Raw genomic sequence first — 19,093 nt, 5'->3', positions numbered from 1 at the left:
ATCCTACCGCTGCTCTTCTGATCCATTTCTGGTGTGAGTTTGCACTGTGTGGAGGATGCAACAAAACCTCATCAGAGCCATAACGCGCCGCTGACACATGCAGTGGAAATCGGGGGTAACTTGGCCTGTCCAACACTACAGTTTATGGTCCAACATAGTTTTTCTTGATTTTTGTGTTTTCTAACATGGTTGGCTGAATGTTAACGTTTTGTCCTGTATAATTCTGTTTATTCCGCTCCTACAACTCCTGCAATTAAACTCAACAACACCTTTTTTTTTTTATTGTCCTTGTAAAAAGGACCTGTGGTGCCATATTGTGAGGTTTTCAAATTTGAAGATGTACCTCTCGTCATCTATTTCTGGCCTCCTAGCAAGAATATAGTAATGTGAAATACAATTGAGAGTTTGCACAGGGTGTTTATTTTGAAATGTAAATTATTTTTTGACCTCTATTTTGTATTTGCTGTGCAGTTCGGACGCGGCGTGCATCAAAAATAGACTAGGCGCCTATCTTTAGCGAAGCGGCGTGGAGAGCAGCTTCTGGGGTGCATCTGGTGTAAACAGAAGCATTGACTACAGTGACCACAATCCGCTCCGGTAGCCGCGTCGGAGCCGTAACACGCCGCAGACATGTGCAATGGAAATCAGGGGTGAAACAGTGTTATGTGCTGCACATCCTGGCCCTGATAAGCATCAAAAGTCCAGTCATCACCGGATGACAGGTTTGACCCAGCTAAACTATGAAATGGACTTCTCAACCATTAACAGGGTAATACAAACTTTAAATATACCACAATATGGTATGCCACACTGCACTTTAACTCCCAACAGTTCAACACTGGACTACACATACACACTGCATTTAATACAATACCCTACCCGTTTCCTCTGGATACCATCCGATGCACATCCAAGACATTTCTCTATTCAGTTCACATACACTCTGTTGTACCTTTGCATATTTTTATGTGTATATATGTTTACATAATGTAGAATGTGTACATTCTGTGTATAGTGTATAATGTGTAGTGTTAACGAAGTATGTCTAATAGTACACTGTGTGTACTGACTATATGTATGTGCATATTGCACATTTTCACCTGTTGAAATCTGTATAGTTATATGTTAATTTTTTCTGCACTTTCTGGAGCAAGCTCAAAATAATTTCACTCACCAAGGCACATGTGCTGTGGTGATGTGACAATAAAAGTGACTTGACTTGATGAAATATCTTGATTCTAACCTTTATAGATTAGTGGGTGATGGTCAAAGGAACCTAATAATTTAATATATTAACCATAGATAAAAACCGGTATTTTACATAATTGACAGATATGGGTGTCATGCCATAACATAATTTTAATTTTTGCAACAAATCATAACATTCAACAAAGCTCAAAACATTGTGTGTGTGATTGGTTATAATGCGCAGTGCTGTAAAAATGCGTCAGTCTAAACACTGATCGGTCTGCGCAGCGCCGCTTCAAGCCCAACACACCGTCAGTCTGTAGACGGCAACTGAAGCAGACGGAGGATTTGGAGGTTAGAGCTTGTAATCTTTTTTCCAACACCCATTAAACAACTTAACAAACTTTTAGTCTAGGGATTTAAATGAAGAAAACTCTTCACTGAAAGCTCAATTAGTTAACTAGCTCGATCGCTCTCGGAAACTTTACTCCAGAATGAGTCAGCTGACAGAAAGGGAACAAGGGGAAAATACAGATGAAGGAAAATCTGGCTCTGCGAAAGATCTCTCTGATGACCAAGATATGGAGTCGCCATCTAACGCCGGCAGCAGATGTGAAGATCAAACTGAACCATGTTCTGGAGATCTCTCCAAAGATATGCAAGATGGAAAGGAAGACATTGTGAATATTAAGGAAATAAACGAAGAACAACGGAAAAGAATCTCAGAGCTGGAAGATAAAGTAAATGAAGTAATCAAAAAGCAAGAGAAAAGAATCGTAGAGTTGGAAGATGAATTAAATGAAGTAATCAAAAAGCAAGAGAAAAGAATCGTAGAGTTGGAAGATGAATTAAATGAAATAATCAAAAATCTACAGAATAGAATCTCAGCGCTGGAAGAAAAAGTAAATGAATCTGAACGAATTCTATGGCTTTACGGTCTACCAGAACAAGAAGGAGAGGATGTCAGGAAGCGTGTGATTGAAATCTGCAGTACCGTGGTCCCGGAGGCTGCAGGTAACTTTCCTCATCATATTGGCATCGCTCAACGCGTAGGGAAGAGAAAAGAAAGGAAACCTCGACCGGTCATCATCAAGTTTTCAGATAAATCAACCAAGGAGCTTCTGTTGAAAACTTCTAAGAGTTCCGAATATCACCGTTCCAGTATTTTAAGTTTTGAGAAAGATCTAACAGCGAAAGAAAAAGAAAAGCGGAACAAGCTTTTGCCTATAGTTATAGCTGCACGCAAAGAAGGGAAAACTGCATATTTCGATGGTGCCACAGCTATAATCGACAGCAAAGAAATCTGTGATCTTATTGATGCTGGTGCCGATGTCTCAAGTTAATTGATTAACAAGAGATGAAAGCATATAATTTAAAATCGAAGGTAAATTGTAGTTTGAGAATAATAAGTAGATCAATAACATACCCTAGTACCACCCGATTCGAACGTTGTCACTCGATTGAATGGGGCGTTATCAGCGGTTATCAGCCCATAGAAATGGGCCAGGAGGGGCCTCCTGTGCCTACTAGTAGGCTCAGAAGGCCGTGATCATCCATCCAAATGGTTGATCACCAACAAATATACAAGAGAAGACTCCAGATCCAATCCCAGAATTCCTGCTCACCGGTAATCGGAAGTCTACTGGACGAATGCGGGAACGTTGCGATATTTCCTGCTTAATATTTTCAGGTAAGACTATTAAAATTATAAAAATGAGCATTTAAACTGTAATGGAAAACAATACATACACTCGTATTGCGTGTCATGATTGTTGATATGAGATAACCGTATTGCGATGTGTCTGCAAACGTTATCGCTAGACAATATTACGTTATTAGCCTGTCGTTACGTTAACGTTGCATGCTTTATTATGTGAGCATTAACGTTGCTAATATGAGTGTGTATTTACGCCTGAAGCTAATGGGGGAATTAAGTTTCGAGTTAAACTGTCAAAATGACTTTTTACACTCATACCGGCTTATATTGTGTATGCTCGATAACGCCTCACTGAAGCCGGATCATTGGACTAATGTAACCCATATTGACTTGAGAGAAATATTAAACACAAGACGTATTTTACGACTGTTTGGAAACCTTGGGATCTTGACTAGAGTGTAAAATAAAGTTCTGTGGGTTTGGATCTATCTATCTGTCTGTCTGTCTGTCTGTCTGTCTCTTTCTCTCTATACTAGCTAGCTAGCTGTGTATATATTTATATAATTTATCTAATATATATATATATATATATATATATATATATATATATATATATATATATATATATATATATATATATATATATATATATTTAGCTGTCTGTCTGTGTCTATCTGTCTGTCTCTCTCTTTCTCTCTCACTCTCTCTAAAGCTTGCTAGCTGTGTATGTATATATCTATCTATCTATCTTGAACTTGAACTTGAACTTGAACTTGAAAAATAAAACCCAAAGGTCTGTCTGTCTGCCTGCCTGTGTTACATTAATGTCTCTTTAACTAACTTTTTTGTCTCCCTTTACAGCATACATCTCCAGCTGGTTGCAAGGACTTCTGTGGCAAGTTTGTTTTATTACTTCCATGCTCTATGTCTTTGTTGAACTATCCAAAATTTGATTTTGGGCTGTTTAGAATTTATTGTTCACAAATCTGTCTTGTGCAAGTTTCTCTCTGTTTATGTTTTAGGTTGAAGATGGCCCAGAGAGGTTAGCCTTACAGTTGCTGATCTAGAAGCATTAGGCAAGAGTGTCTGAGAACGATGGTATGATCTGCAACACTGTCTTTTTTTTTTATTACTGATTTATTACTGACTATCTATTTCTTTCTTTGTTGTTATTCACCAAGAGAGAACTCCCATTAATGGGAATCAAAAGGAAACCCTGAAATCATGTTTTAAGGATGGAATGACACGAGTTGGTTCAGAATTAATACCAAGAGCTGCATCAGCTACTGGTTTGGACACCAGTGTTGTAGAAATAAGGTTTACTTTTGTATCATGTCAAATAAATAAATCATTCTGCTGCACTGCTTGTATAAATGAAGTGTTTTGTTAACATTCGGTTTAATTGGTGTAATACCCTTTTGCTATTTTTTTGTTTTTCAGAACTGGATAGGTAATTACAAAAGATCACAAATGACTAATGCTTCGTCTGAGCCCCGGTCATCAAAGGCCAAAGTTCACATTAGAGAGCTGTCGGATTACAATCTTTTTTATAGGGACATATTCAAAAACAAAGGTGAGAAACAAAATTTAAAGACTTAAAAAGTTTAAAAGTTTTATTTTTTTATACTAAATTGTTTCTTTTCATACATGGTGGCCTTGTTGACATAAGGTTTATGAGGGTCATGAAACGTCATGAAACAGATTTTTCATGATAGTATTTGGGAAGTACTTCACTCACACAAATTGCATTCATCAGTTTAAGAATGCTGAGTGTATTGAAAAGAATCATCAGGGCATCTACTTTACATGTTATCTTGTTTTTACAGAGTTGTTACAGATAAATGGTTTTCACAACCCAAGTACTGATTGTTGTTGTATGAATTTACTTTAAAAAGGAGATGTTGACTAATGCGTTACGTTTTCTGTGCATCTATTTTTTCTTCAGGCACAATGAATGATATTAAGGGCAGGTGCGCCACATTGGGGGAAGATGCAAAGCAGAAATACATTCAAGAGGCAGCAGCACTGAGGGCACATGGGCAGTCACAGGACACTAAACCCTGAGGTGAGGGATGCCCGAATTAAAATGCACTTAAAGAAGCTGAAGTTAGGGGTTCATTTGCTAAGCATTAGTGGTATTCTTAAAGTATTAGATGGAAGGATGATCAACAGCAATTGTGGTGTGAGCAAGACATTGTGTTAGACAACAGGATTGTTTATCTCTTTTGTTATAATTTCAAATGAGTTTGTTACAAAAAAATATTCCAGCTGATTTTTGTTTACAAGGCTATCAACATCAAATATTCTCACATTGAAGAAATTGTCAAAGACTCATACCACTATATCAAACTTGAAGCAGCTGAAGAAAAAAGTGGTCATGAGGTTTGTTAAATTAAAATGTAGTTACCCCTCTGTTTCAGGTTTGATTTACATCCATTTCTGAAACGAAAATCCCAGAGTTTTCCTAAAGATCTGAGATGAATTGATGTACAATACCCACATATTCCTTTGGCAACAGTTAAAAATGAACAAGCTGCCTTTGAGATGTTGCTTTAAATATAGTGATGAGTATGATTTAAACTAACTGGCTTGACTTTCAAAATATTTGTGTTTTTTCTTTGGTAGATGGAGGCAATTTGTGCTGTGTCTGCCGCGTCCATTTTGATGATAAGAAGAAGAATGCAAGAAAGAAGTGGCGTTCATGGTCTCAGTGCACAGTGTGCCAATCATGGTCACACACAGGACGTGGCTTTAAAAAGAACATGTGCGTTCACTGCAAATGTGAAGACACCATGCTAACACCCTGAAGATGTATCTTGTTACTTGTTTGGGTTGTTTTTACTGTGTTGACGGCCCCCAACCCATCCATACAAACACACACACAAAATACATACATATGCTGCAAATTTATTGTAATGACCACACTTCACACGTAAGAAGAAAATTGTGATCTTTTTGTTATTTTCATTCACCCCATTTTTATTTATTATTGTTGTTTGTTGGCACCATCAATGTGTTCTCCTTTATACAGGACTTATGTGGGGACCAATAAAGTTATATTGTACTGAATTGAGTCTACATGTTTATATATATATATATATATATATATATATATATACACCTGTTTCATCATTGGTTCAGTAGGGCTGGGTTTTAGCAAGGACCTCACCATAATATTCACAACAGTGGGTCAGAGTATGATTTCATGTTATGATTAGATGCTTCACATAACTTTATATTTTTCACAGTTTTGCTGTCAGTAGGAGATGCTTGGCAAAAAAATATATTGAAAGGATGGTTAGTGGTACTTGAAGAAACTTTGGTATACAGCTGAACACTACAATTTATTTATTTTAAATTTAAATGGTTTATATGGCATTGCTTACTTCCACTCTGAAGTATTTTCTTCACAATTACTGTTACGCTTTTATTTTAATGATAAACATTTAAGAGAAAATGTGAAGGGTATCATTTTATCTGTGTTAAGGATATCAATTGTTTCTCCTTGGATTCAGATAAATAAAGTTTATTGTCAGTTTATGTGAGGGAGGACTGGTGTGTTCCACTTTTGTTTTCAGTTGTCTGCCGTGGGTAGACTACATTTCAATTCAAAGTGCTGTCGGTCAATTATATTTATATATATATATATATATAATTAATTATACATTTTAAATCTGATTAGTTTATATGGTTTGCAAATTAGGGTTGTAAAATTATATATTTACTGAACATATAAAATATCTAGTACAACCAATCTATTAATTACACTGCATCTAGATGATTTACGTTAAGAAAATCTAAATATATTTGTTTATTTAAGACTTTTTAGCCGAAATGTAGAACGCGCAAACCCCGCCCACAACACAATGCACTTCCGTAACCTTCTGCTACCAAAAATGTATTTCTCTGAATCGAAGGAGAAATGTGCAAAAGTTATATTAACATATCTTATTGTTGAGTTATCTGTTTGTTGTTGTTTTTTCGTGGACAAATGTTGAATTCATCATTTTAAAAAAAGTGTCTTGTGAATAAAATACTTTTGGGCGGAAGTACGTTATACAAGCCACGTGGTTTCAGCGATAGCAGCGTAACCACCATGGCAACGAACAAACTAAATGTAATATACATTCAATGAAAGAAGAAAGTGAATATAAAACGAAAACAGCCAATTGGAAAAAGAGAAAAAATGTGTTAAATTACATAGGCTTGGATCTGGAGAATTTCAAGCCAATAACAGTTATGTAGGAACCTACTGAATGTGGCACACTGTCACATACGGATTATGACTGTAAATTCATTGTATGTTATTTATTAAGTAAATTACTTTTCATTGACTTTAAATGTGCTGTGAATAAGTGCAGAGCACCATGGCTGAAAACATGGCTGTAACTCGTAGATTCAATACACCTCTATGTTCCCTTTTATTTTATGTTTTTACAACTTAAAGTTGCTTCAGAGGATTCAAGATCCAATAATTTATTTTCATTTCAACTCAGTTGAAGGGGATTTTGATGGTGAGCTCACAAAAAAACAAAACACCTCCCACACATTGACCACATTTGTACATCACAGTAAATAACACATTACATTATGGTAAACAATTTTTTTTTAGATTAGATTAGATTCAACTTTATTGTCATTATGCAGAGTACAGTACAGAGCTAATGAAATGCAGTTAGCATCTAACCAGAAGTGCAAGAATACAGTGTTTTATATACATAAAAGTGCAGATTAAGTAAAGCTATGATATACAGAATGTACAGTGGAGTTGCTATATACAATATTGATCAGAGTATATACAGAATATAAATATGAATGCAATGTAGGGATTGTATGTAAATTATGAACAGAGCAATGAAGGATTAAATATATGTTATGAACAGCAGGAACGTGAGAACAGTGGTAATAAATACAGTTGGATGAGTGTGCAAAAATATTGTTGAACAATGTATTCTATGCAAAATAACAGTAGTGCAATATTTTTTATATAAATATTTTACTCTGCTTGTACAGTTACACTTATAGAGAGTTTATTTTTTAATTTTGTACTCATACAGACAGACTAGTGGGGATATGTATGCTTAAATACAGGTCCTAAGCTTTAAAATAGATCAGACCTAGTAAAACAACATGTCTGCACAAGTTATGCAGTAAAGTAATTATATTATATTATATTATAATACCTTGAATGAGAGCAGCTTACTGCAGTCCTAAAGATTTAAGGAAAACATAGATTTATGAGAGGAATAGGGATCTTTTTTCACAAGTTTAATTAATATTTCATGGACTCGAATGAAATTCTGCAACAATGATTAACCTCGAGGCTTTGAGCTGTCAAGATGTGATAGCAGGTATTCCTCTACATCCTTTTCATCAACAAACACGTGGGTTCTGTGTAATGGATCAACCGCACTTGTACCAGAGCTTTGCTTCCTCACAAGGCCAAAGTTGGCATCCAATGTGACAATCATATCTCCATCCGCCTGGAAAACAAACACTTACAGTAACACTGGTTTTGTACCCGCACCAGGTTTATACATTTATACTATTACTATTCTATTACAATACTACATACACAAATTAACTTTTAAGTTTGATATTAATTCAGATTTTATTTCTATGCCATTAATTTAATCAAACAAGAACCACGCTGGAATTATAACCAACCTTTGGACATGCTGGGCATATGGTTCCATCATTTAATTGTGCAAATATCAACCAAACTTCTTTGTCGGAAGTGGTGATGCCTAAAATGGGATATGGGGTGTTGCTAAAAACCCTCAACAGAAACCTGACACTCCAGTGACAGAGAAACAGAAAGCTCTAGCAGAGGGATGGAGAAGGCTGTCTGGGGCTTGTGGCTGTTGCTGGCCGGAGCCCAAACCTTAGCAGAGTACAGGTTTCTGGTTCACACGCACACATGTTGACTGTAACGGTGCAGAGCCGTCCTGCAAAATATAAAGAGGAAAATAACATAAAAACATAACCTAGTAGTACTATAGAGACTACCATATCAGTATAAATTAAATTAAATGTATGAATTTAGCAGACGCTTTTATCCAAAGCGACTTACAGTGGATTCAGGCTATACATTTTTACCTATCATGATAGTATATAAACTATAACTATCATGACTTTTTTTTTTTTATTGCATCACAAATTTGATTAATTCCTTAAAGGAAATCATTACTCCACATGTAATAGGATTGAATTCCTTAACCTGTCAATAAAATTAAATACATTAAGATTTTGTATCAGGTAAAATGACAAACCTGTGCTGACAATGATCTTCATGTCCTTTGTGTACACAGCATGGGTGCCATGGGCTTCAGGTAAATATAAGAATAACCCCAGGGAGGATGGCTCATAGTAAACATTCTGTAAGAAAGATGGATAGCTCTAATGTTTTTAAAACAACAAACTTGTGACACTAACAGTTGATACTGCATAGTGCTAAAACAATTTGAAGTATCTAATGAATCTGTTGACATTACTGTGAGTTTGCTGTCTGTATGCAAGTATAGCAATAGCAATGTAAGACTGTATGTTATTGTTCTTACATTCCACTTTTCAGGAAGATGCAGTGAATTTCTGTGAATCCTCTTCAGGCAAACCTCACAAAACACTGCAGTGGAGCTGCACTCAATGCACCTATAATCAGCATGTTCTCGGCAGACAGCACACTGGGTAGTGATCGGTGCTGAACATTCAAACGTCACCTTAAGCATCTCATCCTTGACTGCATCCCATGCATGAAGCTCTCTCTTCTTTGCCTTACTGTATGCACTCTAAGAACAGCTTGGTGTCACATCATCAGGTTCAGCAGGTTGAGATGTAATAGAAGGGTCTGAAGGGTGGCTCTGTTTGTAGCTGGGCTGGGGAAGACCTTGACTGAGGTAAGAAAACTTGCAGGGCCCACCATAGACCTCCTCACCAAATTAATTTTAACGTTCCTGAAACGTGGGGTCATCTTAAGTGCTTTTCCCATATCTGAAATCAAATATTTGACAATTATTACATAAAGCAAAGTGCAACCCGTACCGTACTTCTTATCACAGCCTAAAAGACAGAAACACATGAGTGAAAATGGGATGCAGTCAGATGAGGGATATTTGGTGCAATAGTTAGATACAGCTAGCTAGATATATAGATTGCAAGATAGATAGATAGATAGATAAATACACATAGAGCTAGATAGATTATATAAATAGATACACAGCTAGCTAGCTATATATAAACTGCTAAAAAAAAAATAAAGGGAAGACTTGTGGGTTATATTGTGTTGTTAAGTATTCCCTTTATTTTTTTGAGTAGGTATATAGATAGAAAGACAGATCCAAAGCCTCCTGAAATAGGATCAAATCCAGCCAAGCTTGGTTCAAACCCACAGAACTTTATTTTACACTCTAGTCAAGATCCCAAGGTTTCCAAACAGTCGTAAAATACATCTTGTGTTTAATATTTCTCTCAAGTCAATATGGGTTACATTAGTCCAATGATCCGGCTTCAGTGAGGCGTTATCGAGCATACACAATATAAGCCGGTATGAGTGTAAAAAGTCATTTTGACAGTTTAACTAGAAACTTAATTCCCCCATTACCTTCAGGCGTAAATACAAACTCATATTAGCAACGTTAATGCTCACATAATAAAGCATGCAACGTTAACGTAACGACAGGCTAATAACGTAATATTGTCTAGCGATAACGTTTGCAGATACATCGCAATACGGTTATCTCATATCAACAATCATGACACGCAATACGAGTGTATGTATTGTTTTCCATTACAGTTTAAATGCTCATTTTTATAATTTTAATAGTCTTACCTGAAAATATTAAGCAGGAAATATCGCAACGTTCCCGCATTCGTCCAGTAGACTTCCGATTACCGGTGAGCAGGAATTCTGGGATTGGATCTGGAGTCTTCTCTTGTATATTTGTTGGTGATCAACCATTTGGATGGATGATCACGGCCTTCTGAGCCTACTAGTAGGCACAGGAGGCCCCTCCTGGCCCATTTCTATGGGCTGATAACCGCTGATAACGCCCCATTCAATCGAGTGACAACGTTCGAATCGGGTGCTAGTACTCCATTGCTAATTTGTGTATGCTTGCTAGTATTTTATGTTTATGATTTTTTATTTAGTTGAAGAATGTTATGTAATATCATGCTATTATATACGTCACTCGTGTATACAGGTTAATACAGTAAATTGTATTCTTTGGTAGGTGAAAAAAAGCACTTGGTTTAAGTTGTTTTTCAAGAGAATATCTTAATTTGTTCAATGAGAAAGGTATTCGCTACTTGTTTAGGACAAATTAAGTTATATTTATAATTTATTTAAAGATTTCAGTGATTATTTTTATTTTATTTTTTTTCAGGAAACTCATGCAGAAATGTTTGATTTTGCCTTTTGGATAAAATCAATGTGGTTCTGATAAATGTATTGAAAAGTATTAAGTATTGAAAAATCTAAAAAGATGATGTCTCAAAAAATGTTTAGGTTTTAGGTAAGGAAATATTAGAACACGAAGTAATGTTTCCATCTGTGTTAAAGGGACTGATCAAGCTAATTTCCTATGCAGGTAAATATTTACTAGAGAGAATTAACCAACTGGACTCAATGTACTAGATTTAAAACCTCTAGTATTAAGATACTCAAATGTAAACTATGTTTTGCTTCAAGAGCGCAACCAAATATTTGTGGTTTGTGTTACTTTCATTTATTCATTTTATCATCCATTTATCATAAAGTCATTTATATTAATCATTTAAGCCATTTATACACTAATGTCATTGCTTTATTAATTGATTAGTCATTTATATTGTTTTAGCTTTTTCCATAAATTTTCCATTGTTATTTAGTCTTATAATTGTGTGTTTCAGGGGATGTTTGTGTGTGTGTGTGTGTGTGTGTGTGTGTGTGTTTTTAAATGCAGACCATGATGCAGGCTGTGAATATCACATCACTTTCCTTAATGATGTCTGGGTTAGTGATATGTTATAAGTTCCTACACTACACATGACAGGCTAGTCAAAACTTTTAAGTTACACTAATAATTGTCTAAACATATCTGAGTAAAATCACCCACACTCTAAAAAATGGTGGGTAAAATGTGGACAAACCCAGGGATAGGGTTGTTTTGGGTGAAACATTTAACCCAACGTTTGGTTGAAAACCCACCGATCCCTGGGTTTGTCCACATTTCACCCAGTGCTGGGTTATTTTAAAATATATTAACTGGAGAAGTAGCCTGATTAAAACATCAATAAAAAAAAAAAAAAAAATTGGATTTTACTACATTCTGTGTAAATGGTGACTGATAATCAATAATGTACAATTAACAAGGTGGTTGAAATGATAGAAATTGCGTTTCAGAAGAATTTAAAGTCACACTTTATTTTAAGGCTATTAACAAACCATTAACTGTGTCTTTTGCCTCACTAAACTCCTAACTGGCTGCTTAGTAAGGTAGTTGTTAAGTTTAGGTATTGGGTAGGATTAGGGATGTATAATATGGTCTTGCAGAATGTGTGCTTTATAGCCACTAATAAACATGATAATATTGGTAGTGAATACTGAAGAGTTACTAAAATTATATCGATATGCCAAGGACGAATGATGCAGTATTGAATCTCTCTTTTTGACTCTTCCATTCATCGGTTGAGTGTCATTATTTCCCAGAATCCTCAGAGCTGACTAGAGCTGAAGATCTTGGCCCGAACCCGACGGGACCCGAAGTTCTGGCTTAATTTCTATCATCTTACGCGGGCTCGGGCTTGCGCTCCGGTTTGCGAGGTAAACGAGCGGTCATGTGATGTGTTTTGATTAGCGCGAGAAAGATGCGAAAATGAATGCTGAGCAGGTGCAACGGAGGCTTGCCTCTGGTGATTACGTTTTGGTTGCACCAGCAACTAAAGCAAAGTCTGAGGTGTGGAAAAGTTTTGACCGTGTTTATAATGAGAATAATGAGTGAAAAATGACGCACCATCAGTGAGCGCAGGAACGCGCTGAAGACATCTACAAGTGGATTCAATCATTTTCCTCCACAAAAACATGTAGACCTAGCCTAATCTCTGTGAGTAAAGGTTTTTCAAATGATAACTAAATATTCATTGAGTCTTAAATTCATAATGTTGACAGAGTATTTACGCTAATGTTGGCATTATTCTTTTATTAAATAAAGCAAATCCGGCGGAGCCTTTATCTTAATTTCGTTATTGCCAAATACCCATCTTAATTTAAAATTTATCTTAATTTATTTTATTTTTTAAATAACTCGTTTTTATTGGTGCGTTGGTCTATTTATAGGTTAAATGAGCCTATGTCTAGAATGCTGAGATGTTACGATGTGACACAGGACTTATTTTATTTCTTTATTCCAACTTCCAAGTGGTCTAGTCTACGTTAGTTATGAGTAAATTATGTTAAAACATGAATAAATTACTCATTGTTGATAAAAGGCAAAAGAGCTTTGTGCGTGCGCACATTTGAATAATGTCGGGCTGTAAACGGGTTCGGGCTTTAAAAAATATGTCAATCAAAATGTACTTGTCGGGCTCGGGTCCTGTCGGGCCTAACTTTTAAGGCCCGATTACAGCTCTAGTCAACACTGCCCTCTGATGGCAGATCTGAAACAAATCAATCAGAGAAACAGTGCTAGAATATCATGAGGAACATCATATTTGCAGACAACAAACAGAAGATTGGCTTTATATGATGTGCTCCAGTGTAAATGTGCATCTTTAATCAGACAGCCCTCAGATGAGTCAAAAGTCTCTGAACCTTGACTGGTTACACTGTTTAGTTAGCAACCAGAAATTATAACCATAGAGTGACTTTAACCAAGATTAGACAACGGCCCAGTTCCTGTTCAGTTACAGTATGTACCAGGCACGTGCACAGGTAGGGCTCAACCTGTGCAGAGCACATGCCCTTTTTGCCCTTACACTCCGAAGTGCCCTTTTTTGGTGGTGTTTTTTTTATTTTATTTTTTATCAATGCTATTGGTCACCCTTTACGTCTGTCTGTCTGTTTTACCAAATGAAAGTTCTTAAAACGAGTTTGTGTAAATCTTATTGGATCCTCAAGCTGTCAGTAAGCTGATAACTCCGCCCCCTCTATATTCATTGAATCAACTGAAGTTTTACAGCAGCCGCACAGTAGACAACAGCTGAGCTGAACAAAGATTTGCGAAGGGTAAATAAATATCTTGTTGTTTGAATAAGTACTACTAAACACTATGTCTATAAAGGCTAATGTTTTATTTATTTGATGTCTGACTGACTCACTGACTCAGACATGTGGGACGTCGCCTGAGAAAGAGGGCTAGCATTTGCCATCTAGTCTAAGCCAATATATAGCCAACACTTAAATAGCCTGTGCATACAGTTGCATTTCATCTTTTATAAAATGCTAATTTGGCCAAATGCATTTTACCACAGGAAAAACTGAGCGCTCCGTCTATATAGCTACAAAAACTAGTTTGTAACCTGTAGATGAAAATGTAATGTGATGCCCGCAGCGGCAGGCGCCATCGCCGTTTTAATGACGGACAGAAGAAAAAAAAATCACATTTGCACACATTCGCTGGTCAAAAACGATATATTGATAAGTAATACAACAACATATAATTTGTTTTTACCATCGGAAAATCATAGCAGGTGCTCCCCCCCCCCTGTTTCGTACTGGAACTTACACAAAGCGCAAGTGATCCTCTTCACCTAGATAACATATTTCTAAGAAATTTCTTCTTTGATTTATGATTGCTGATACACTTAATTTATTAACATTTAGGCTAATCATGTTATGGTATACTCTCTGTATACTCTCTTTATAAAATGTTGTAAAACATGGTTTTACTACAGTAATGTAGTAGTAACTAAAAAAAAAAAAAATTACAGAAGATCACTGAAATCTTTATATTTTATCATACAGAATGTAATTCATGATTCATTCCAAGGCTTCATTTATTTGATCCAAAATACAGCAAAATCAGTAATATTGTGTAATATTTTTACAATTTTAAATAACTGTTTTCTATTTTAATATTTTAAAATGTAATTTATTTTTGTGATCAAAGGTGAATTTTCAGCATCATTACATCAGTACTCTTCAGTGTCACATGATCCTTCAGAAATACTTTTCACTGCAACTGTACTTTTCACACTATTTTTATTTATTTTTTCATTGCTGGCTTATTTTAGGGAAAGTTTAGTGAATAAGAGACCTTCAAGAGACCAACATCCCTGGTCCACCACAGTATAACATTTTTGCCAGATACATGGCTCACAGAAGGTTGCTGTTGTATTAGGTTTAAAGAAGCCCTTAAAACCCAGTTTATCTATATTATCTAATATTATTATTATGGTTGTTATTAATCGTTAATAAATCTAAAGCTTTTGAGACTATTATTTTGTGTTATTGAATTTGTCATAAAGATGTGACCATTTCTTCCTTTTATGCAGGCTTACTAAATAATCTTGATATAAAAAAGGGGGGGGGGGGGTGCCCTTTTTCAGTTTCAGCACATGCCCCTCAAAAGGTCTGTGCACGGCCCTGGTATGTACTGAAACCAGTGAAGAACTTACTGCCTGATCCTTGATGAAGTGCGTCCTGTAGATCTGCAGGGGTTATACAGTATAAAGACATCCACCATGTTTTTACCTGAAGCTTCTTTGTCCCATTAAAATGAATGAACAATAAGTGTTAAATTAGTTTAAAAGTACTGTAGTTACTGTAGTTAACTCATGAGTAACATACACTGAACAAAATTATGAAAGCAACACAAAAAAAGGCCTATATCTCACAAATATTGTTCACAAATCTGTCTAAACCTGTGTTAGTGAGCACTTCTATGCTGAGATAATCCATCCACCTCACAGGTGTGTCATATCAAGATGCTGATTAGACATCAGGATTATTATACAGGTGTGAATTAGTCTGGACACAATAAAAGGCCACTGTGAGATGAGTGTCTAAAATGAGGTGTTTTCTCCTGAGACAGATGTTAGACCTGAGGAACAGATCAAAGTGACATTATTTGATCGGAGGTCTAACTGATGTATTAAAAACAGGCCAGCCAAAGTAACTAAGGGCATGTGTATGCACTAAATGTACATGCATCCTAGAGAAAGCCCTTATCTATATTATTCAGTATATTTAGGTGTATTATTTACAGTGTGCTGTAGTTAACATACCTTTGCATGTATGTGTTTCTGATCATGTTCACAGATTAATCATTTACATGATTTATACACGGGTGATATCAGGTAAAATGGGCCATTTAAGGTTTGGGGGTCCCAGCCCCTCTGGAATTTAGAACCAATGACTACAAAGGATTTCAAACTGTTGTCATAACTGTGCTTGACAAGTAACAGGAGATTTGATTGGTTTATAGTTGCTATGGTGGGCGGGGCAATAATTCTTATCAAGACTGCACCAGAGAGCTGTGTGGTAAGTAGCCTGGCATACCAAATCTGACTAAACTATTATAAGGATGATAAATCTATAAAAAACAAACATGCACATAAAAAAAACTATGCATAATATCTGTCTTGATGGCATCAATCAGAAAAAAAATTGTTAGTTTGGTATGGGAACGTATTTTCTGAAAAGTGATGTTTTTCCTGGCAGCCCATTTTACCTTAACCCACTGAGGCAAAATGGGCCATCATCTGTGTCACTTACAAACACACACACACACACACACAGACACACACACACACACACACAGACACAGGAGACAGGAAGTGAGAGAACAGGTGAGGAGAAATGAATGCAGAGGAAATGAGAGGAGACAGAAAGAGAGAAAAGAGAGAAGGAGCAAGGACCAGAGAGGAAAGGATACAGAGATAAAACAGTCCAAAATTTACTTTTTTAATGCCACATTTGAATATGTTTGTTTAATGCAGTTTAAATGGTATGTGGCTGTATAAGCACTTGTGTTTTAAAATTAAAATTGATGAGGAATTACTATTCCCCTTTGCAGTTTGATTGGCCCATTGAACCTGAAACAGCTCATGCAAAAAAAGTTGGCACAACTGATGTTTCTAGAACTGTAAGGTCTAAATAATTATATTTTATTACATAATTTCATTATTAATCATAAATACACATGGAATAGGCATATATGGTATTGTATTATGGTCCCAAACGATTTACCAAAAAGTGGCCCAATTTAGCTGATATCACCCTACTGTATGTGTTTAGGTTCAGGTTGTTGTGGTCATTAACAGGTTACTGAAGGGAGCTTATCATTCAGTTCATCCAAAATGCCTTTATGAATCATTTTCCAAACATCCATATTTTTACAGTCATCTTACTTAGCTAAGCTACATCTGCCTTTGTTTACTAGAGTACTGGCCTGATATGAGCTAATTGAATACTACAGTATAAACTGCCTGACATCAATGTAGGCCTCAAAAGAACAAATCTGAAGTTCAGAGGTCATATAACTGGATCACTGCCTCCCTGAGGTCAAGCTGTTGACCAAGTTGTTCCAATCCATTTTCTATTTTCTACGTCATTTGAATACTTCTGCAACGCAACATGTACTTTATGCCAAGTTATGTGGATTGAAAAGACAGAGTGAGAGAGAGAGAGAGAGAGAGAGAGAGAGAGAGAGAGAGAGATGAAGGCCCAGCTCTGGCAGGAACAATATGGATCCTTACAGGTTTTGACATGAAGGAAATGTCTTGCGTTTGCACTTTTACCGGAGTAAATATTTGTCTGTCTCTGGTCAACGATTATCTGCCTTCAGCTCTTCAAACAGCAGCAGTGCTGAAGATCTGCTTTCAGATCAGATGAATCCAGCAGAACAGGACAGAAATCAGCTCTGACAACACATCGGAAAGCCTCTCAAACAGCTCTGAATGATTACTAGTGTACTTACCGTAAAACAGCATCTGAAACATTATACAGAATACAGTGACAGACGTTTCAAACAGCAGTATACTACAGCACACTCGCTGTCATCACGCGGCCTCAGTAATTAACAAGATTAGCTTAGAGGCCATTTAAATAAAAACTAACTAAATGTCCAAAAAATTATACATTTGAACATTCAGTAAATACCCTGCATTACACTTGGATAAGTTCAGGATGGAAAAGCTTCTGAATACTGTAGACGAGGGCTCGATCTGTAAACTATTCCTAATATTTCTGTAATTTAAGTGTAAAAAGTAAAAGTAAAGGAAAAAAGTGTAATGTATTTCTGTGATGCTCCGCTGTATTTTCAGCATCATTCCTCCAGTCTTCAGTGTCACATGATCTTCAGAAATCAGAATAATATGATGATTTACTGCTCAAGACACATTTCTGGTTATTATCAATGTTGAACACAGTTGTGCTCCACAGTATTTTTGTGATAAACCATCATTCAAAAGTTTGCAGTACGTAGATATATATATATATATATATATATATATATATATATATATATAAATCAGCAAGAATGCATTAAATAGATTTATAACAAAAATTTCTATTTAAAATAAATGCTGTTCTTTTAAACTTTCTGTTCAACATTGATAATAGAGAAATGTTACTTGAGCAGGAAAAGTATGGTAGTTTGCAAGTATTCACACATACGCTACTAAATCTATTACAGTAAGTGGGCGGGTCAGTGGTGAGGTGAAATTGTCCAATCAGAGGCGGTCGGTGTCAGAACCATCCGTCAAACTCACCTGTAAATCATCAGTGTGTGCAGTGTTGCTAAATCTGCGGTTTTCCCGCGAAGTCGGGATACTTAAACTATGTTGCCGCTTGTTGTTTTTCATGTCCGTGGGTTGAAGCGATCCCAATAAATTGACATTTTTCCATGGGAACACAAATTTTATCAGGAGAATGTCAAAAAAAAATGAAGCCTATATTGGACTAGTTTTGAGTAATTGAGCAAAATTTGAAAACCCTGGCAGGAACAAACTCTATAATTACTATGTTACAAGATGAATGATCAGTTTTCCAAGAAATCATCTGCATGTTGGAGATCTTTCCTCTCTCTTACCTGCTGGATACTTGAGGAGCTCTTCTGGGAAAATCAGACGCATGTCGGAGCAGAGCTCTGAGAAAACACACCGAATAACTCTAAACCCCTCATCCCTGCCAGTTTAAAAATCAATTCATTCAATGTATAGGCCTACATGAATTAAACAGAGCAATAAGATCAGTTTCCACACTTTTGGTGTCGATTAATGATCTAATCGCGGCGTTCTCCATATCGCCTCAAACTGAACTCTCCCGCG

General features: G+C 36.1%; 1 protein-coding gene across 4 annotated transcripts; it reads left to right on the top strand.

Moving 5' to 3' along the window:
* The first annotated feature begins 1,518 nt into the window (after nucleotides 1-1,518).
* Nucleotides 1,519-5,914, top strand: LOC127978626 (uncharacterized). Of its 4 annotated transcripts, XR_008158571.1 has the most exons (6): nucleotides 1,526-2,878; nucleotides 3,707-3,744; nucleotides 3,868-3,943; nucleotides 4,286-4,418; nucleotides 4,791-4,910; nucleotides 5,471-5,914. XR_008158571.1 is itself a non-coding variant. In XM_052583420.1 (2 exons), the coding sequence occupies exon 1, from the start codon at nucleotides 1,683-1,685 to the stop codon at nucleotides 2,529-2,531; it is 849 nt and encodes a 282-aa protein (XP_052439380.1). In that variant the 5' UTR covers nucleotides 1,519-1,682; the 3' UTR covers nucleotides 2,532-2,878; nucleotides 3,707-3,861. The 4 variants fall into 4 exon arrangements, 1 of the variants encoding a protein (XP_052439380.1); XR_008158572.1 differs by lacking the exon at nucleotides 3,707-3,744 and having other exon boundaries at nucleotides 1,528-2,878; XR_008158573.1 differs by lacking the exons at nucleotides 3,707-3,744; nucleotides 3,868-3,943; nucleotides 4,286-4,418 and having other exon boundaries at nucleotides 1,527-2,878.
* Nucleotides 5,915-19,093: the final 13,179 nt, after the last annotated feature.

The sequence above is a fragment of the Carassius gibelio genome, chromosome B19 (genome assembly GCF_023724105.1).
Source record: "Carassius gibelio isolate Cgi1373 ecotype wild population from Czech Republic chromosome B19, carGib1.2-hapl.c, whole genome shotgun sequence".
In the NCBI taxonomy this organism is placed as follows: domain Eukaryota; kingdom Metazoa; phylum Chordata; class Actinopteri; order Cypriniformes; family Cyprinidae; genus Carassius; species Carassius gibelio.
The sequence above is the reverse complement of the archived record's forward strand: the minus strand, read 5'-3'. Positions and strand labels throughout refer to the sequence as shown.